The 22389-nt window shown below is 40.9% G+C and overlaps 1 protein-coding gene across 1 annotated transcript in view; it reads left to right on the top strand.

Annotated features, from left to right (window-relative positions):
• Positions 1-22389, top strand: part of EPB41L4A (erythrocyte membrane protein band 4.1 like 4A) — a gene marked incomplete at both ends in the record, with an annotated part of 273193 nt that overhangs the window by 131840 nt on the left and 118964 nt on the right. The window contains 2 exons of the mRNA XM_080711919.1: positions 15595-15646; positions 21148-21226. Of these exons, the coding sequence (XP_080568045.1) occupies positions 15595-15646; positions 21148-21226 (131 nt within the window). The remainder of the gene's footprint in view (positions 1-15594; positions 15647-21147; positions 21227-22389) is intronic.

Below are 22389 nucleotides of genomic sequence, written 5' to 3'. Positions count from 1 at the left end.
GTAATCTTTTAGGTACCTCAAATACAATGTAGTCACATCTTTTCTCCAAACCTTCTCCTCTCCTCCCCTCCCCTCCCTCCTCCTCTCCTCTCCTCCCCTCCTCTCCTTGCTGTAATAGGGACTGAACCTAGGAGCACACTACTGAGATAAATCCTTAGCCCTTTTTATTTTATTTTGAGGCAGGATCTTGCTAAGTAGGTGAGGTTAGCCTAGGACTTGTAGCCTTCCTGTCTCAGTCTTTAGAATTGCTGGGATTGTAGGCATGTGCCCCCATACCCTACTTTTAGGCTTCTGAAAACAGAAATTTTTCAGATCACTCAACTGGGTTCTTCAGTTTAATTGAAAGTAATGAATTCAAAACCATTCGACTTAGAGTTTTTAATTAGTCATTATAGTAATTGAACTGCACAATTTCTGGGAAATGTATTAAGATACTTTACCAGGAATTATTGAAATATTATTACCTATGTTTTCTCTTTTATTTGGAGGCATCTGATTAATCTAATGTAGTTACAAGGTATTAGGAAATTTTTTAAAGTGTTGGTTTCAGGGGTGGTGGTATTACTTACTGGTAGAGTCCTTGCCTAAAAATTATTAGTTTTAGCTTGGTGTTGTGGCACTTGCCTGTAGTCTCAGTACTTGGAAAGCTGAGACAGGAGAACTTCAAGTTTGAGGACAGCCTAGACCACTTAGTGAGAACCTGTCCCAAAATAAAAAATAAAAAGGGCTGTGAGTATAGTTCAGTGGTTGAGCACCCAAGGTACACACACACACACACACACACACACACACACACACACACACACACGTTGGTTTCAACCTGCAGTTGGCAATACAAGATTTTTTATAGTGTATTTATCTAATCATGTACTTTATATTTTCATCAGACTCTTAGAAATGCTGATTTAGTTAATTAGATTAATGGAAATCACCCAACATATAATTCCTTGGCAGTTATCATTAAACCGCTCAGCACACCAGCTTGCTTCCTGTCATTTGTCAATTTAAATAAGAATGTTAACTTGGGCTCTGTGAGAAGCGTTGTACTTGGAATTCATTTCCTAAGATGGATGGACAGATGAAGCACAGCCTCTTGTCACCTCAAGGAGCTAGGTCTGCCTTCAGTGACGTCTTCCCAGGACACTGATTTGTTTTATCCTGATGGGCACGTTCTCATAAGCCATGCGTATTTTGACCCTACCTGCAGGATATGGAAGTTGCAAAATCATTAAGCCAGTCTCATCACTTTTGTTGCTGGCCTACTTAATGTCTGGTTTCGGAACACCCGAACTCTGGGCCACAATGCCATGCTTCCGACACTTTGCCTAGATTTTGACGGAAATATGTACAAGATGGGGAATGACATACAAAGCCTTATCTTCTGGTTTATGGTGTCTTTATTAAACATACCCTTGTTAACACCAGCACTCACAAGTATTCCTATGATCTCCCTCCCCCTGGGGTGATGTGCCATCGCAGGTGCCTTCTGCAGTAAATTGGGAGAGAAGGATTTTGGAAAGGAAGTATAGAGACATATAGAGAAGATAGGAAGTCTCAAGAAGATAACTGATAAAACATTTTTTTTTTTGTACTTGGGTTTGAACCCAGGAGCATTTTGACTCTGAGCTACATCCCCAGCCCTTTTTCTTTTTGTTTTGAAACAGAGTCTTGCTACATTGCTGAGGCTGTTCTTGCATCTTCAGTCCTCCTGTCTCAGTCTCCCGAGCACTCAGATTACAGGTGTGCACCACGACACTGGGCCCTGATGAAGCATTTTAATCTCAGACAGGTCAGTTTTAGAAAGCAGTGCATATGAAAGCCAAAGATCTGGGAACTAAGCTCCAAAACACTATCTGGGGCCTGTGTCCCTTGAGAAGTCCTCCTGTGTGCATCCTCGAAGCGTCCATACCTTTGTTTGACTAGCTTAGCACGTGCCACCACTGTCCACCTGACTGCTCAATCTAAATCTTGTGTGTCATCCCAGCTCCGGCAGCTCCCTGCCCTCAACGGCTCCCATCACAGCACTGTCATTTCTACTCCGTAATGCCACCGTGCAAACCAGGACACTTTTGAGAGTGAAAAGGGGTACCGTTCATAGCTAAGCTGAAACAGCTAGTATAAACAAGACTATGGTCACCTGTCAACCTGTGGAGAAACAGTCTCCAATTCTAATTTTAGTTTAGGTGCCAGCAGATTAGGCTGCATGTCTGTGAAACCTTTTGACTGGCCTTCTTGTGGTTGATCCTGCTGCCTCTAATATGTTTTTTGCACTTCAGCTGCAGGTTTTGCTCAGAAAGATTATCTTTGATGATGTCTCTCCTCTGTGGCTTAAAAATTCTTTAAGGATCCCTAAGGGAAAACTTCAAACTCTAAAACATGGTTTACAGAATCCTTCAAGGAATGCAGCCCTTGGTTACTCTTAAGCTCCTTTACTTGAAATGTGACTTTTCTGTTCCCCACCCAAACCCATACTCCAGGTACACTGCCGCTACACTGCACCACCGGCAGCTCCTCACCTGTCCCATCATGTCCCAGAGTGCAGCAGGTGCGGCTTCCCTGCCTGGACACCCTCGCTCTCTTTCTCATTTTTTGACCTATTTAAATCTAGCTTGCTTTTTTTTTTTTTTTTTTTTTTTACTTTTTTTTAAATCTGAGGCACTGGGAATAGAACCCAGGGGCATTCTACCTCCAAGCTACACCCCCAGCCCTATTTTTTATTCTTTATTTTGAAACAGGGTCTCACTAAGTTGCAGAGGGCCTCACTAAGTAGCTGAGGCTGGCCACGAACCATCTTGTCTCAGCCTCCCGGATGCTGGGATTACAAGCGTGCGCCACCACGCCTGTCTTTAAATCTGGCCTTTTCATATCACCCACAGGTGCCTTTGATAGTATCTTCCTTTTCAGAGTGTTCCTTTAGCCCCAGAAAGGTCTTGGATCCTTTCCTTTCACATGTTATAAATACTACCTTGTATTTACCTGCTAAGTAGTATCCTCTGGTTAGACACTTTTTGATGGGAGAGGTTTCTTATTACCATCTCTTTCACTGCAAAATGAGCGATCTGTCATGTTACTGAGTGAAAGAATTCTCACCTGGACGCGCTGGTGGCAGATGAGGGCCTTGATGGTGGTGCTTCTCCGCCTTTCCCAAGTCTGAGTGCTCCTTCCTTTCCTGCAGTTCTTTGGGTTCATCATCTTGATCCTCTTATGAAAGGTCTCTGCTGTTGGCCATTTTAAGAAGATTTTACCTAAATTGAAAAAAAGAAAAGAAAAGCTTTACTGAGATGTTGGGAAGTTAACTTGGAAATTGGTGGGATTACAACGAATTACATGTGGTAGTCATGTAATTAGCTACTAGGTGCTGTTTAAGTATTCTTGTCTAGTAAGAGGTAGGGTAGTAGAGTGTGTAAGAGAAGTAGGAATATAATATAAAGACGTGAGCACAGACAGTGTCACCTGTAATTGTGAGGTTGTGGATTTTATGATTTAAAAAAATTGCTTCTGGTAAGTAGTATTTATAAGAGATGAGTAAGATTTTCTACTTCTGTAGAGTTGACAAACATTGTCTAATTTAATAAAGGAAGAGATGGTGTTCTTCTGTAACATTTTCTATTTAAAGAGGCTCTTATCTCTCCCGAGAAGTCGTGTGAAACGTCATGAGACTTCAAGGGCTGACATGTTTGAAAGAACCTTGGAAATACTGAGGGGAGCCTGCTGCACAGCCCTGCAAAGCTGCTCAGTGCACCGTGTGCTTCTCTCCCTGTAGCACCTGGAGAAGCCGAGTTTGCTTTGGTTGGTCTTTAGTTTATTTTATGTAGTGATTTTGACATCGATTCTGACATCATGTTCTTGATAAACCTAGATTTGTCAAAAGGCTGCTCTGTAACATACTTTGAACTTAATTCTTTTACAGTTTTTGAATTTTTCTTTTTCCCTTCTCAGATGGTTGATCCTAATAGGCAAGAGCGATTCTTTCATGGATCATGTATAATAACATATTTTGTCCTGTAGCTTTCATAAACTGGTTGTTTTCCAGGTTTAGGTTTAGGGAGGTTAGGAGCTGAGTTCTTAATAGAAAGTTCTTTCTTCATTAATGGTCCTGGTGCCTTTTTTTTTTTTTCATGAAAACTAGGTTAAAAGAAAAGAACAGTTGAAAATGATGAGGGTACAGAATACTTTAAAACAAAATTAGCAGGACTCCTTGGAACATCAACACATACGCATTTGTATATTTATACATTAAACAAGGTATGCAGATAACTCAGGTATTCTTCTTGTCAATACAATAGGTTCAATGCCCTAAGTTTAATCTCCAGTATGACAAAAAAAAAGAAAATCAAGAGACTAGATAGGATCACTTAGGGAGAAAGATCCCTGCAAATGCAGAACGGCTGAGTTGCCGAGCGTCCCTGTGCTAACTGCAGCTCGGGCGCTCTAGAGTTTGGCACAGCTATAGTGTGATGCTGAGCAAGGGGTCCAGACCCTGCTTACGTCATCAGCCCTGAGGCTGGCCTGGCTCCTCTGGGCCAGGTTACTTGCCTAACTATAACTATATTCACTTTGAGCTCCTAGGGCATGTTTTGATTTGTGTGATTTCAGGACACGTGGCCTTCCTGTGTCATTGCTTGGCTTCCTCACAGTGTAGTGGTTGGGTTTCAAGGGCAAACATGCAGAAGAAGAGAAGGAAGGAAGTCCAAGGTGGACAGGGGCCGAAGTTGCATCACCTTTGATGGCTAAGTCTCAGAAATCAGTCTGACTTCTGTCATAGTCTGCTGAAGTGAAGAGAAAGCCAACCCATACTGATTGATTGGTTGATTGATTGAGGTATTGGGGATTGAACCCAGAGGCATTGTACCTTTGAGCTATACCCCAAGTCCAATTTTATTTCTTATCTGGAAATGGGGGCTCTCTAGGTTGTTGAGAGTCTCAGTACTTACTGAAGCTTTCCTCAAGCCTGCGATCCTCCTAGCTCAGCCTCCTAAGTATTGGGATTATAGGTTTGCGCCATCATGCCTGGCTCACCAGCTCACATTTAAAGAGAGGGGGAACAATACATCTTTTTTTTTTTTTTGGTGGTACTGGGGTTCCTGGAAGCCCTTCTACCTCCAGGCTACACTCCCAGACCTATTTTTACATTTTTATTTGGAAACAGGGTCTCCTAAGCCAGTGCGTGCGGCTGGCTTCGAACTTGCGCCATCCTCCTGTCTCTGCCTCCCAAGCGCAGGGATTACAAGCGTGCGCCACCACGCCCGGCTCAATACATCTTTTGATAGAAGCAGGATCAACTAATTTTGAAGATATACTTCAAAACATGGGAATCTCTGGTGAAAATTTATTTATATTCTTTCTACATGTGAAATGCATCCATCTCTCCTATAGTTTACTAACGTTCTTGTTTATTATGCTATTGGAGTCAAGCTTGACGTCCAGAATCTCATCAAGTCTGACTTGGTACTGTTCTTCAAGTTCAACCTATTGAATCCAGTTCCTCTTCATCTGAAGATCTGTGAATTAAGAAAGACCTTTGCCTCTCTGGTCACACCAGTAGTACTAGTGACATGGATAGGATACTGGGCGCAAATACTTCTATTCATTTATTTACTTATTTATTTCAGTATTGGGGGTGGAACCCAGGGGCATTCTACTTCTGAGCTACAACTTCACCCCTATTTTTTATTTTAAAACAAGGTCTCACTAAGTTGCAGAGGTTCTCACTAAGTAGCTGAGGCTGCCCAAGTACCCGTGATCCTTCTGTCTCAGCTTTCCAAGCACTGAGATTTCAAGCATGTGCCACCATGCCCAGCCAAACACTTCTATTTAGAAAGGAAAATAACAGGAAGAAGCTACTAGGCTATGCTTTTTAAATTTGTTTTGTATATTCTCATTTTATAAATTGATATATAATATTTGTTTATACTCCTCATGTATAATACAGTAATTGGAGTTTTGAAATCTAGTTAGGCACATGTAACCATTTATTTGATTAGGCCTTGTTCTTACTGCCTAGAAATTGTTCATTGTAATGGTTGGCTCTGTTCTCCAGGCTCTTGGTTCTATTCTTTGGCTTTTTTTTTTCCATTGTGGAGTATCTTTGTTCTTTCATCCCAGGCTGGCAATTTAAAAAAAAAAACACAAAAAAAACCTATGGATTTCTTATGAATCAATTTTAATCTACTTTATTAGACAAAGGGAACACTCAATAATTACTTTGAAATAAGCTCTTCTATACATTAGATTCCCTATAAGATTGTTGAGGAAGAATGCCATTAGGATTCTTAGGGAACCTTTGTTATTTCAAAAGTGTCTAGGAGGCATCATATTAAATCTTTGTGAGGACCCAATAAAGGTTTTTTTTTTTTATCATCGTTTCATGTGCTGGATTCAATCTTTGCCTAGAAGCCATTTCTTAATTATAGCACTGTTTGCCTTCTGATAAGACAAAGAATGAGAAAGTTTTATTTTCAAATCCAGTAAGTCCTGGCTTCTTTATATTTTAACAGTATTTTTTAAAAGCTTATCTCTCTCCTCTTGCATTTCATTATAGGCAGCAAAATGAAGCCAATCAGCACTTTCACCAGTCTGCTTGGAAATCTCCTTATCTGGATCATCCAATTTATTAGGTACATTTTTTATTTTCCATGTTGCCACTGGCAACAGCATTGCTAAACTTTCTGTCCCTGCAAAACAAGGCCCGCTCTCTTCCTGCTTCCAGTAGCTTTTTCTTTGCTTTCCCTTAGGCCCTGGGAGCCAGCCTTCTTGAGGGCCATCAAGCTTCATTGATCCTCTTGATAAGCTTGTTCCTGCTGCCTCCTCCCAAAATCAAGGGTGGAAAGTGCAGGGAGAGGGGCTGTAGCATGCAGGGCCTTATAGACCATCAAAAGGACTTTGGCTTTTACTTCTCATGGGAAAGAAAACTACTGGAAATACGTACCAGAAGGCTGAACTGATTAGACTCACACTTTATAAGAATTCCTCTAACTGCAAAGACAGACACAGAGAGATTCCATTAAAGGTACTTTAGAAATCCAGGTGGAGGGTATTGGTTATACCTGGGAGTGGAGAGAAATTTTCAGAATCTATCTCTATTCTGAACATAGAGCTACCGGGATTTGCAAATGGCTAGAAGAGACAGAAGTCAAAGACATTTTGTGCAGAGCTAGCAGAAGAGTGTTGTATCATTGAGACAAGCAGGTGAACATTTTTTTTTTTTTTTGGGGGAGGGAGTGGAATCATCAGTTCCCTTTTGGACATAGAGAATTTGTGATTCTAATAGACATCTAAGTGGAGATGTCGAGTAAGCAGTCGATTTAAGGAGGGCTGTGGTCTGGCTATGAATCTGGTAGTTGTCAGTGTGTAGATGGTGTAAACAGCTGTGGGCTTTTTGATGTGCAGTGTGAGCCTCTGGCAACCTATCCTTTTCTGGTTAAGGAGATAAGGTGCAGGTGGCGAAGGATACTGTCATAGTCGGGTAGTGAAGCAGGAGGAGAAGAGGGAGGGCTGCCTAGAAGCATGTGACAAACATACTTCAGGCAAATGGGTGAAGGCTCTGCACCTGCCATTAGATTTATTGATATGAGAGTCATTGCCATATGCTGGTGATGCCACTGTGCTGTTTGCTAGCCCTGCACACGTGACATTTTCCACTGTACTGATAGTATGTAACACTTGTTACTGTCAAGTACTAATGTACAAGTGTAAGAAAATGATTATTGGCAACATATAAATTTAGAATGGGGAGTGATGGTGATTGCAGACATCCACAGATTTTCTGCACAGATGGTGAAAATAGTAACATCTCTGATTTCTGATGGCTTATGTCTACATACTCTGTTTCATTGCACAAAATTATTTTAAATATTGTACAGAATTATCTTTCCATGTATAAAATGTGTATAGAACATCAGTGAGTCTTGTGTTTAGACGTGAGTCCCATTCCTAAGCTCTCTCATTTTATTTATGCAATCAAAATCTGAAAAAAAATCCTAAATCTGAAACACTTCTCGTCCCAAGGATTTTTGAATAAGGGATATTCAACATGTGTTAAAATATATTCAAGAGGTGATAAGATAGACAGAATACAGGACAACTTTTGTTTCCCAAAGATATATGGAAATGACAGATATGGAAGTCAAAAAAGAGCTTTTTATTTTGAATACAGGGGAAATAAAAGCATGCATTTGGCTAGGAATGATTATTGAGAGAGAGAGAGGGAGAGAAAGAAAGAAACTTTAAGGTATAGAAAAGAGTAGAAAATTGCTGTACTATGATCCCCAGTAGAGGAGAAGGGATGAATTCAGTGGAGTGGACAGCTCCTCTATAAAAATGAGCACTGCGCACAGCAGGGGTGCAGGCAGGTTGGCAGAGGGGGAGAGAATGCACACATCTATTCTCTCTCTCTCTCTCTCTCTTTTTTTTTTTTTTTTTTTTGGTGGTACTGGGGTTCCTGGAAGCCCTTCTATCTCCGGGCTACACTCCCAGACTTATTTTTACATTTTTATTTGGAAACAGGGTCTCCTAAGCCAGCGCGCGCAGCTGGCTTCGAACCTGCGCGATCCTCCTGTCTCTGCCTCCCAAGCGCGGGGATTACAAGCGTGCGCCACCACGCCCGGCATCTATTCTCTTTTGATGGCTTTAGTTTCATCAACAACAGAGCCAATATCTTCCGCTTAGAGGAAGGGAGAGCGTGGGAGATATGTTAGAGATGTTTAAGGGCAGAGGAGAAAGTGTGAAGGAGTTATCTAGGCAAGTAAGAGAAAGATTCTGGGCGATAAGAGTTCTCTTAGGTTATTGAACTCACCTTGGTTGTGCAACTTGAGCCTTCGGTTACGTGGAGCCATTGTGTGCCTGCATATAGTGCGCAGGGAGTTAGAGTTACCCAACCCCCAGGGACACTGTGGAGGGAAGGGTGTGCAAGGGAATTGAGGACCATTGTAAGTCAGAGACTTAGTGGATAATGAGGGAAGCAAGAACGTGGATGGGGACAGAAGGGAGGGAAAAGGAAAGCTAGATGGATCACTGGATTGGGTGTCCTGGTGGAGTCAGAATATTAGAGGAAGGGAGCTGGAGAAAGAGGAATTGGCAGTTGAGAGTAAGAATTTTAAGTTAAAGCTGGGCGTGGTGGCGCACGCTTGTAATCCTAGCATTTGGGAGGCTGAGACCAGAGGATCACGGTTCGCGGACAGCCTCAGCTACTTAGTGAGGCCCTCTGCAACTCAGTGAGACCTGGTTTCAAAGTAAAGAATGAAAAATAGGGCAGGGGGTGTAGCTCGGAGGTTGAATGCCCCTGGGTTCCATCCCCAGACCCGAAAAAAAAAAAAAAAAAAAAAAAAAAAAAAAAAAGAATTTTAAGTTAAGGTTATACACTACTATGCAGGTAATAATCTAAAGAGAGTGACTTGGCCTGGGCAGAAGATAAGAGGGATTTCGTTTTTTGGAGCTGCTATTCTATACTTTGGTGCAAGTTGTTTAACTATTCAGTGTTTTGTTTTGTTTTATTTTATTTTATTTTATTTGGTGGTGCTGAGGATTGAATCCAGGGGCATTCTAACTCTAAACTACGTGCCCAGCCCTATATTTATCTTTTATTTAGAAAAAGGGTCTCTTTAAGTTGCAGAGAGCCTCACTAAATAGGTGAGGCTGTCCACGGAGAACCTTCAATCCTCTCACCTCAGCCTCACAAGTACTGGAATTACATGGTGTGCCACCATGCCCAGCTTGAAACTCATTTTTGCTGAAAAAAAAAAATGGGGCTCAGTTACAGTTCCCGTTCCTCAGTGGAGATCATTCTAATGACAGGCCCCTGTTTTATTCCCCCCATCCCACCAGTACTGAGTAATAGCTTGGTTAGGGTAGTGCTATTAGAGGTCCTAAGGCTTCTGTGATTCACAGCAAGGAGCAAAATTAAAACCATATCTTGTTAATATTGCTTACAGGACCCAAGATTTGATCACAGGAGCAGTGGGAAAAGCACAGTTTGGGACTTCTTGGAATTTATGTGCAGATCAGATTGAGTCCTAAAACTCTCCATGAATGACCTGTTTTGTCATTTTTTTTTCAGTCCTTTGTAGCTCCAGTGTTCCTGATGGATGGTAAATTCCCTTTTACTTCCTAGATCAAGAGGTTGTTTTGCTATATTGATGAAAATTGCATGTGCTGTAAGGCTTTTTCTTTGGCTTATAGAAAAATGCTATTAAATATCAATGCAGCATTCTTAAATTCTCCAAAGGAGAATCAGCTTTACATCCAGAGTGAAAATAAGATGCAGCGAAGATTTTGTTATTTTCTTCTGTCTGTTCCTTATTTAAAGTTTTCGAGGGTCTATTCTACTTTTAGAACTCTGGGAGACTCCAGAAAAACAGTTGGTAAATAAAAGGTTGGACCCTGAATTTAATACATAGCTTTTGAAGGTTAAGATATTGATTTACTAGATAGCATTAGAGTTTAAAAATCTAATTCTGAAACTGTTACCTAGGAAATTGATGAAATTGAGACATTATCAGCCAAGGTAGATGAAAGAAGCCCAGGGCGTTTAGCCAAGACTGTCAGAGAGGACGAAGTTGGCTGTTTCTCTCCTGGTTATATCAGTGCTGTTATTAAGGACTGACAGGACTGAAGCAGTAAGGCTGCCTAACTGCTTGTCTCTTACACCCTGACAAGAGTCGGAGCCAGAGAGGACCATGGTCATAACTCTTCAGTGGCTGGGGAAGCCGACAGTGTGAAATCAGGAGGAGAGACCAGGGTCTGCTTTGGTTTATTGCTATCTTCCTGGAAAATGGAATCAAATCAGCTGTGAACATATTCCAACAACGAGGTTTTAGTTGAGGAGGAAAGAGGAAAGAAGAAAGGTGACTGACTGAAAGATTTCTTAGAGAATGAACAATTTGCATGTGAAGAGAGAGCAGCCCGGCATGGTGGCACACGCTTGTAATCCCAGTACTTGGGAGACTGAGACAGAAGGATTGCAGATTCGCAGCCAGCCTCAGCTACTTAGTGATACCCTCCTTGACTTAGGAGACTCTGTTTCAAAAAAATAAATAAATAAAAATAAAATAGGGCTGGGGGTGTAGCTCAGAGGTAGAATGTTCCTGGGTTCTATCTCCATCACTCACACACACACACACACACACACACACACACACACACACACATGAAAGAGAGAGAGCAGGCTATTTTTCTGTGTACTTGTCTGTGTGCAGATAAGACACCTGCATGCCCAGGTACAATTCAGAAAAACCATTTCAGGTGGCCAGCACCATATTGTCTAGTGATGGCATCTCTGCTTATCTTTCTCTTCACCCTGGACAGATGAAAAGACTGGACAAGTTATTTCTCTTTTGGGAAGTTTTTTTTTTTTTTTTTTTTTTTTGTCTGTTTTCTGTTGCCATTACCAAATACCTGGGATAGGTGATTTTTAAAGAATAGAGGTTTATTTTGGCTTCTGATTCTGGAGACTAGAAGTCCCAGGCTGGGCCGGTGCATCTGGCTAGGGCCGAGTGCTGTGTAGTGGGCAAGAGGGGAAGAGATAAAGCAGGAGGGATAGTCTTGCTTTACAACAACCCACTCCCATGGTAAATAATCCAGTGTCACAAGAGCAGCATTAATCTATTTATGAGGGCAGTGCCTTTATGACCTTAGCACCTCTTAAAGGACCCACTCCTTCTCAGTACCATCACACTGGGGACCAAATTTCAAAAAGAGCTTTGGAGACAAATCACATACAAACCATAGTATTCTCGTGGCATGACATATAAAGAACAAGTATAGTGGATATTCCATAAAGGTTAAATGAGTGAATGAATGATATCCCAGCGTGAGAGCCTACCTCCGGAATATCGGCACCCACGACCAGTACTCTGGATGTCGTCTTTAAAACTGGGATGCTGTGCTCATTGGTGTTTCTTGTGCCCTTTCCCATCTGACTCTGGAGCGACATCCTGAAGTGTTTCACTGTGATCTGACGTGTGCTGTGTTTGATTGCTTGCTGATAATGAGTTGTGACAAGTGCTGTCTTAGTGTGTCTGCTTTGGTTCCAAGGTCATATCTCTCCCTTGGTTGAACATAAGTGGGGTTTTGCATTTGCAGACATTGGCTCGTGAGACCTGGAAGCTTGTGTTTATTATTTATGTTCTGGAGCATTTATCATTGTCTGACCTCTGTGAGCCCTGGTTTCCATTTTGATCAAATGAGATTTGTGCCGTGCAAGCCCTGGGTTGGTGCTTAGCATCTCTAATGTGCAAGGAGTGGATTGAATGGCCTTTGAATCTTGCTGCTTCTTTTTCTTCCTGCAAAATTGTAATTTCTAACTCATCTCAGAATCTTCATTACAGTTGTAACCTTACAAATCTGATAATACTCATGGAAAGAGATTTATTTTAAAATTGGGCAGATTATCACTAATGTGATTTTTAAAAATACATTAACTGGTCTTTCTTATTCTATCAAGTAAAAGCTTCTTTCTTATTTTTCCTCTTTCAATGATTGAAAAGCATTCTGGAGACAGGAGAACAAAATAAAAATGGTACAAGTATGTCCCTGTTTTGAAACATCCTGTTACTCTATTAACATGTGTAGCTAAACATCACGAAGTTAACATGTACCAGTTAAACTAGATTTAATTTAAAAATAAAAAATATTACCAAAGCCAAGTAAACTGAATTGAAGACTTGTTTGTAAAGTTTGTCATCGTGGAATGATGATGTTAGAAAGATGAATTAAAAATCTTTCCTTCAATATGTTCTTACTAGTTTCAAGATAAGATTAAACAGGGAACAGGAAGACCGGGGCCCTGCCTCCCCTCCTTTCTTCCCATGTCATTTACTGAGTCCTTTGTGTAGGTGACGTGTAAGGCCAAAAATGAAGACCCAATGTACTGAGGACCTTTACATCTGGGTAAAACTGGGAGACCTGCTAATGGCCCATCTTCAAGTCCCCTCTGTTGCTGTACTCTCTAACTGTATGGGTACAGCCCCCAGCCAAGCAGCCCTCCAGGTCCCTCCCAGCTGGGGCCAGGCGCTGTCCCCGCCAGCGGGCGTCTCACTCTCTGCCTTGTGAAACCTTGAGCAACGGGACCCACTGACCAACAGAACTCGGATGTTAAGTGCATCTTGTTTTAAGCCTCAAGCTTTGTCCAGTAATGTGTCCTGCAACAACAGAAGCCTGATGTAGCTAATGGGTATTTGTGTTTGTTTTCTCTAATGGAAAAATACAGAGATAGTCAAGCCTTTTTATTTAACCCCAATAGCAAGAGAGTCCATCGACCTACTGATTCTATCTTGTGGGAAGAATCCTAAGCTTTAAATACACAGAGGAGTGGGTCCGCTCTGAGTCTAACCTGCAGCCTGATGTTTGGATTGATTTTGCTGTACTTTGATGAACCAGTTTCCCTGTGGACCATTATTTTAACACCAAAGCCACATTTTCGGTCATTGTGTGTTTCAAAAGTGCTTCACTGATGATAGCCTCTGTTTCAAATATGCTTCTTGTTTTGAAACAGAAAGGTGATTCTAGACTTTTAAAAAATGAGAAATGATGAGGACCAGAATAATGAGCATTTGGTTTTAATTCGTTCTACTTGTGTATGCTGATTATTTTCCTTTGTAAAAAATGTTGGAAAACTGAACCTGTCATATGAGTGGCAGAGAGTGAAGATTATGTTTGCATTAGCAGAGCTTCGTACCGTTGTAAAATGACTCTGACATATACTGAGTATGAATGTTTAATATACATAATTAGGGATAAAAGGTAGGGGATGGATGAACATTATAACTACTGTTTATAATGAATATATCTGATACATACAGAGGAAGCATTCTGCTTTTCAACCAGGGGTGCAGGAGTACCCAGGGAGCCAGGCAAGGTAGGCTGTCTTGGACTTTTCTTGCAGCCCGATTCCTGATCCAGGAGGGTGAAAGGAGGTATAAATATTCTCACCAGGGCAAAAATTAAAACCTAAAATTAAGACTCAGTGTTCTCAGTGCCATATGGTCTGGGGAAAACCACCAGAGTGCTGGGGTGGGGGGGGGGGCTCCTTTCTCACTGCTGCAGGAACCTTCCGGAGCAGGAGAAATAGAAGCGAGTAGCTTGCCCTTTAGGGTCTCCTGTGTCTGTCAACCTTGGGGAGGAGTTCCATCTCTGCCCCCACCTCCAGGTGAACTGCGTGCCTCCACAGCACCCCTGGAGGCCTGTGCCCAGCTTCTGAGGCTGAAGGCTTGACTCTTCTCTTTCTTTCAGTGATTTTATCTCAAAAAGGTGAACTGGGTGTGGTGGATTACACTTGTAATCCCAGTACTTGGGAGGCTGTGACAGGAGGATTGTGCAGGTTCGAAGCCAGCCTCAACTACTTAGTGAGGGAGGCTCTCAACAACTTAGTGAGACCCTGTTTCCAAATAAAATATGAAATAGGTCTGAAGCCAGGCATGGTGGCGCACACTTGTAATCCCAGTATTCGGGAGGCCGAGACCAAGCAATCGTGGTTTGAGGACAGCCTCAGCTACTTGGTGGGGCCCTCTGCAACTCAGTGAGACCCAGTTTCAAAATAAAGTATAAGAAATAGGGGCAGGGGTTGTAGCTCGGAAGTCAAAATGCCCCTGGGTTCCATCCTCAGACCCACAAAAAAAAAAAAAAAAAAAACCAAACTGAGAGTATAGCCTGGAGGTAGAAAGCCCCTGGGTTCCATCCCCAGTAAAATGTGCATGCGCGCACACACAAGCCGCCCCCCCCCCACACACGAAGTTAAAAGGAAAGCCTTTCTGTAGGGCCCAGAATCTCCCATCCCTGGTTGAAATGCTATTCATTAAAGATTAATTTGAGTTAATACGCAAGTACCTTAGATGGTTTAAGGCAGTTATCAAGAAGGACCCTAACACCTTAATAATCACCACCCCAGGATGTGTATCATATACTTAGTGAGAGCCAGGAGCTATTCCAAAGACTCCCATGAATTAACTATGTAACCTGCACAGACACCCGCGAGGAAGGTTCAGAGATGCTCAGTGACTCGTGATGTTGCACGGTGATGAGGAGGGGAGTGCCAGGATGGGGTCCAGGCGGGTCTGCTTGGGACCCTAGGCTGAGGTGCCTCTGGGCTGCTCTCCTGGATGGATGCACAGTGATAGTTTGACTTAATTTGATTTGTTTTTCCTGACACCTAGCAGCAAGAGGTGTCGGGGTCGGACTGGAAGTGAAGAGGTTGGGGGTATTTTAGAGGAAAGACATGGCTCTCAGAGGAGTGTGATGGGGACTTTGGGGAGACAGTTGGAGGATGTTCTTTGTGGCCATTGTTTTCCCTCAAATAGTGAGAAACCTGCTCGTGAACATCTGGGTGTGACTGACCTAATTTACTATAGCAATTCAACCGAGGACCCAACAAGCACCGCCTCCTTTTTCTGCTTCTCCCTCGGCTTCAGCATCAGTCTTCTCAGCCTGTGGTGTTTCTGGAGCAGAAAGCTCCTATGTATGTTTGAATACATATATATGATAAATGAAGTGTTTTACTTAGGATTTAAATGTCATTTAAATAACATATTTGCGAGTTTTCTGGAAGTAAAGGCCAATACAAAGCAACTAATATCCATAATTACTCTTTTCTGTCTCACACAGTATTGGCTGGATCCTGCAAAAACCCTTTCCGAACACAAAGAACTGATCAACAGTAGGTATTTAATTGTAACTCTCTTGAGGGGTGGCTTGGAAATTATGTCAAGTCTGTGATTAGTTGGGAATAGAAATGGGCTTCTGTATTGAAGAGAGGTATACTAGGACTCGAGTACCGGAGTATACGAATGGGTGTTATATAATCAATTTTAGTTTAATCAGACTCTGAGTGAATCCTAATTCTGTATTGAATTTGCCCTAGGGGTGCACCTTCCTTTGATTTTATCTGTGATTTTTCTATATGCTGTCTTTAGAATTTGACTTTAAAGCAGAAGAGGCAGAGAGTCATTGATTTGAAAGCAAGGTGGTAGAGTTGTTTTGTCAGTCATACCACCTAGTTTACTGAAGGTGGTAATTAAGGGGTGCCCTTGTGAAATGACAAATGATTATGGGTCCAGAGAGAGACCATCATTTTGGGGGATAGCAGCTTTTGGTTTTATCAATATAAATATTACTAGGAGACTCAGTATAATTAAGTATGTGTTCTTTAATATTAACTTCAATAGCTCATTTTTATTTATAAACGTATACACAGAAGCTGGGCATAGTGGTACACACCTGTGATCTCAGTATTTTAGAGGCTGATATTTAAGGATTGAAGTTTGAGACTGATCTTAGTGAGACCCTGTTTCAAAATAAATAATAAAAAAGTGCTGGGGGATATAGCTCAGAGGTAGAATGCTCTTGAATTCAGTTTCCTATACACACAAAAATAATCAAAACAACCCCCCCAAATATACATAGGTTCTTTAAGTGTACAAAAGAACAGCCCTTTAAACATTTTTAATTGTAAAATATATATAACATTCACATTTTAATAATTTTTGCATACAATTCAATGGCATTAAAAATATTCACATTATCCCTCACCCATCACCACTATTGAAACTCTGTACCCACGAACTGTTTTGTTTGAATTCTTTCTAATCAGAACTTAGTGGGTTCCTGTGGCCATTATCGCCCCATTCTGAGTCTGTTCTTACTGTGTGCACTGGGTCATTCCCTGCGGTAACTCTGTGTCACGCTTTGTGGACCTGGAGGTAGGGACACAGCTGGGGCTCGGGAACAAATGGAAACCAAGAGCTGAAAAGCCACCAGACGCAAGTGTGGCTTCTCCCAACATCAGCAGAATGTTTATTTCTCTGCTTTTCCACCTCTCTGTAGGAGAAACCACTGGAGTTGACAAGTTACAGCTCTAGCCCATTTGAACCAACTTAAAAAAACGACTACCATTTGGGAAATCAGGAAGATTTCAGGAATGATTTCCTTCCTTTCCTTCCCTTCCCTTCCCTTTCCTTTCCTTTCCTTTCCTTTCCTTCCTTCCTTCCTTCCTTCCTTCCTTCCTTCCTTCCTTCCTCCCTCCCTTCCTTCCTTCCTTCCTTCCTTTTCTTTCTGGTGGTACTGGGGATGGAACCCAGGGGCTTTTCTACCTCTGGGCTATACTCTCAGACCTGTATTTTATACTTTTTGCAAAAAGGGCTCACTAAGTTGCTGAGAGCCTCACTAAGTAGCTGAGGCTGCCTTCTAACTTGTGCGATTCTCCTGTCTCAGCCTCACAAGCACTGGGATTACAAGCGTGTGCCACCACACCCGGCAGAAATGATTATTTCAAAATAAACTCACAGGCTTCTTTTATAAGGAAAAGGTCGAGCATTCTATTGAGGTGATGAAGAAAAATGTAAATTATTTTAAGGTACATTATAAGTATTCCTAAGTACATTTTTTTTTTTTTTTGGTACTGGGGATGGAACCCAGAGGCATTCTACCTCCAAGCAACACCCCTAGCCCTATTTTTAATTCTTTATTTTGAAACAGGGTCTCACTGAGTTGCAAAGGACCTCACTAAGTAGCTGAAGCTGGCCGTGAACCATGAACCTCCTGACTCAACCTCCCAAATGCTGGGATTACAAGGGTGCACCACCATGTCCAGCCCCAAGCACATTTAAAGTATCTATTTATGTGATATATAATATTCCATGACTATTGCTGTAAAAGGCAATGATTTTTGTGTCCTAAACTATAATGCTGTTAAAAATTTGATGTGCAGTAAGAGTAAAACACTATTACAATTGAATAAATATGATGTCTCTTAGGAATACTTATATTTCATTTCATGGAATAGTTTTATAATTAGTGAAGGGAAAAGGCTATCAAATCTCCAATTGTGGAGTCAGGAAGAGTATCCATAAAAATGACAAAAATTTTCTAGTCACCCTGACTCTTATCAGTGAGACAAAAGCTAAGTGGAAATTTACTGTTCTCATTAGGGCTTTTAAGTTAATCTTAACAAAGGTAGGTTAGGAGATTCTCAGTTTCCAGATTCCACCTTTTTTTTGTGTGTGTGTGTGTGCTGAAGCAAAATAATCTTTGCTTCACGTCAAGAGTGTCTTAAGTGCTGAGTGTGTGGAATGGCATGGATTGAAGATAATACTTTAGCAATTTGCTTTACCAGCAACTGATTTTTGTAGTTGGTCTCAGACTAGAAAGCCAGAAAATATCTGGCCAGACATAGTCTTGCTCCAGTATAAGTATTTCCCTAGCCTTTGATTGCTCACCCGAGAAGTTATATATATGAGAATATCGGTTTGCTTTAAATACATTCTAATTTTGATTTTCCCTGACAAGCTGTAATAGACTGGTGTCAGAATAGCACTGAACACTAGCTATCAGCAAACTTAGTTTTCATCCCTCTGGTTTTAGGTGAATTGCTGAACTCAAGAGTTTCACCTGCTCTGCATCTGTTAGCAGGTTTTTGAGAATCAAATGTTTACAAGATATTTTTTGTACATTATCAGAAGCAGAAAATGGTTATAATGCCTTATGTTTGGAACACAAGCTACTTTGTATGTGAGTGGGCAATGAAGGGAAAATTTGGGCCCAAAAGCCTTCAAGAAAATGAACCCAAACTTCTTTTCATAGTATATTTTTTACTTCCGCTTAACTGCTCATCACCAAACACATTAAAGCAGTTACGCTTGGTGAATAGAATGTAATCAGTCATGTTCCAGAGAATAAAAGCAGCTCTGGGGGCCGGAGAAGGTCTCTTTCCTTTGTGCGTGCACCTCCCTGCCCCGAGGTGCCAGCCCCGCAGCCTGCAGGTACAGGCTGGCCCATCTGCTCAGCACAGAGCTAGATTGACACAGAAGATAGCTGAGGGTGCACTTCCTGGCTCTAAATATTTAACAGTCTTAACTCCATAACATCTATGTTCAGGGGAAGAGGTGTTATTTGTCATAAATACAGAGACAGAGGCTAAGTAAACATAAAAAATCAAACATTTAGAATCAATTCTAATGGTACGAAATTATAAAATTTTGCATTTAGAAAGCACTGCTGTAAGAGGAGTATGATTCAGGAAGGCGAGCTGAAGGGAGAGGGTGGGCCCTTGTCTCAATTGTCATCTGTGTGCCTGGAACAGGGCTTTGGGGTGTTACAAGAATAACCATGTATATATAATAACAACAAATAATAATAACATAGCATCGTTTGTATATTTTAAATACATTATGTCTTTATTCTTTGCTATAATTTATTTTCATTTGCCTACTTGTAAATTGATGACTGAATTTAAAAAATGAAAATAGAAAGACCAGAGGTTCTTTATTTTAGTTACACAGTATCAGAGGCTTTTATTGGGTATTATTTATGTGGAAGAGGTTTTGTCTTTATTTATTTATTTATTTTTTGGCACTGGGAATTGAACCCAGAGGCATTTATATCCAAGCTACACCCCAGCCCTATATATTTTTATTTTGAAACAGAGTCTCACTAGGTTGATGAGAACCTCATTCCTTGCTGAGGCTGTCTTTGAACCTAGGATCCTCCTATCTCAGCCTCCCAAGTACTAAGATTACAAGTATACATCACCACACCTGGCTGTAGAAGAGGTTTTGTTGAAAACAAATTGTAGCCATGGCACTAATTAATACACTACGCAAAAGATACTTTTAAAAGAAAGCATATTAGATGTAGTTATTGAATAGCTTGGAAATAGGCAGTTTTGAAAATAGTGTGTGTCAGATTCATAACCTCTGGAATAGAAATATTTCTAGGAAAAATACAATATAGTGTTAAGTTGAAATAAAAAATGTGGGTCTGGCAGAGTGTGAAAAACACGAGAGAGGTCCGGTACACGTGGCATTCACTTTAATTGCACAGCTCTCCTGGGGATGGGGGATGGGCAGTTCCATGGGTCCTGCGCACCCGTATGAGGCTAGAAGAGGTGGGCTCTTCTTTTTAAGGTATGCATCTCGGGGGTTTACTCATGGGAACACAGGCTTCTCGCGAGATGCTGCTTGCGGGGCATTGTATGTAAGGGACCCAGACCAATCATATAGGATGGTTGGCTCCCATCCTATAGATATAAAAGTCCCATCCAGGACTTTTGTCCTGTACAGTGTGAGCATTTGATTATTATCTATTTCACATACATGTACAGTTTCAAGTTTTGGTTTTGTTTTTATAATTATTTGTAGACGTGGTTTATCTAATGCGCTAAAAGAGTGAGACAGGAGATGTCTTCTTATCTATTTAAGAATACATATTTACATTCAGAAAAGCTTAAGAATGAAACATTATTGTCCTTAATCATATTGTAAAGCCTCATTGATGTTTAAGAAAATTGTAACTAATCAGTTTCAAAGACAGAAAGTTTCTAATCCCTCTTTCTCAAATTTGCCAGCTGCTTATAATTTCTTGTATATTCTTTGGGGAAAGAACTCAGCATATCTTAAGCAATATTTTAATTTTTCACAAAGAGGTCATGTTTTTGTACTCAGAAGAATGGACTGGTGATCTCTTCCATTCAGAGGGACATGAAGATCTCCCTCTAGGTTGTATCGTCTACATGTCCTGTGGCTGTGGTTGACTTGAATGGTCTACCTGTTGCTAAGCATTTATTTCCAGCTCTTTGTAGGATGATTTAAAAATATATTTTGATAGGAGTTACAAGTGGATGGTTTTGAAAATAATGTTTATATTATTCACTATGAAAAAGTCATATATTGCTGGGCGTGGTGGTGCATGCTTGTAATCCTCGCGCTTGGGAGGCTGAGACAGGAGGATCACGCAGTTTCGAAGCCAGTCTCTGCTGGCTTAAGAGACCTTGTTTCCAAATAAAAAATATAAAATATGTCTGGGAGTGTAGCCTGGAAGTAGAAGGCCTCTGGGTTCCACCCCCGTTACCAGCAAAAAAACAAAGTCATATATTAAGAAGTATAAATAATAGGAAAATGCAAATAAGAAAAATTGTGCATAGACTCACCAACCAAATAAAAGAAGCAGCATTCTGATGCTTGTCCCTGTATGTTGTCTGTGTTTATGTACACAGTCACATATATGCATCGTCAATCTCCTGTTAACAGTTCTAAACTCTGATATTTCCATTTTGTTTTCTTATATCTTTAAAAATTCTTAGTGTAATTCTTAATAGTGGTGCATCATTACAGTGCAACTTTGACTGAAATGTGAAAATGAGTTAATTTCTATTTCTTATTTTAGCTGGACCTCCATATACTCTGTACTTTGGTATCAAATTCTATGCTGAAGACCCATGTAAACTGAAAGAAGAAATAACCAGGTACAGTATTGCCTTTGTTTTTGAACAGATGCATGTACACTACATACAGAAGGCTTTACTGAAAACAAATTAAAATGGGCCAAACATTTGGATATGTGTCTTTTGTTTGATAATTCACCTCCTGTGAGGATTAAGTTTATATTATCATTGCAAGGGGCAGATCAGCATCTGATGATAGATGTGTTTGAAAAATGGCCTGAACCGGTGTGGCGTGTTGATAGATTTTGCTTCTGCTGTGATGGGGTGTTCTCTGTTATTACTGTTAAGCATGTGTTCAGCCTCAGTTGTTACATAAAAGTGGCCACTTGAACTGGTTAAAGGGAGAATATTTTTATGTGTGGTTTGCATATGTAAATATATATTTGAAGAGCCAGTTAATTTCCTTTTATTGGTTGTGGCTAAAATATCAACTATTTGGGTGTTTCATCTAAGTCTAGAGGAAATGAAAAGATTACTGCTTGTAGTATTAAGAAGGGAGAGAAAAGACCAGTGTTTTAATGTATTACTTCACATTTATCACCAAATATTTCAGAGAAGGTCAAATTTAGAGTTGGTGTTGATAATGTTGTTCCAGTAGTCCACGCTAACCTTCAAAAGTGGCTCTTGATGAGCAGACACTAGCGTGACATTTTAACTTGTTTGACCAGTGGATTGGCTGCATGTAGTAGCAGAATTAAAAGCATTTCCCCCGAGTAATTAGTTTTCCTGTGAACCTTATCATGGGCTCAAACAAAGCCTGATGCACTGTTTTAAAAACTGGAAACTATACCTTTGATAACTAAGGCAGCCTGTGGATTTGTTTCTGTTCCATCCTTTGATCTTTCTTCTCAGACTTTTCTTTTGTCATTAGTTTGGACTGCAAGGGGAACAGCGAGAAGGGGGTAGGCTAGTCGGAACTTCTCCACCCCCCTGGGAAGTGCTGTCTTTGTGCCTGCTTCGTATCTTTGGTTGATACATTCTGACCAAGCATCTTGAAAAGCATGATGCTAGTTCAGGCTTTCCCTGAGCAAACCTCTTTGGGAGAAGTGTCCCTGGACTGGGAAGGATGCTCATGGAGGAGTGGCATTTACCTTACCGTTTCATGGGGGAAACTGAGTCCAAGTGGTATAAAAACACTTTAAAATTTGTAACTCATTAGGGAACTGTGAGGGAAAGCATTTTAT

The sequence above is a fragment of the Muscardinus avellanarius genome (genome assembly GCF_963383645.1).
Source record: "Muscardinus avellanarius genome assembly, chromosome: 1".
Taxonomy (NCBI): Eukaryota; Metazoa; Chordata; class Mammalia; order Rodentia; family Gliridae; genus Muscardinus; species Muscardinus avellanarius.
Note: the sequence above shows the minus strand (reverse complement) of the source record. Positions and strands in the feature narration are given on the sequence as shown.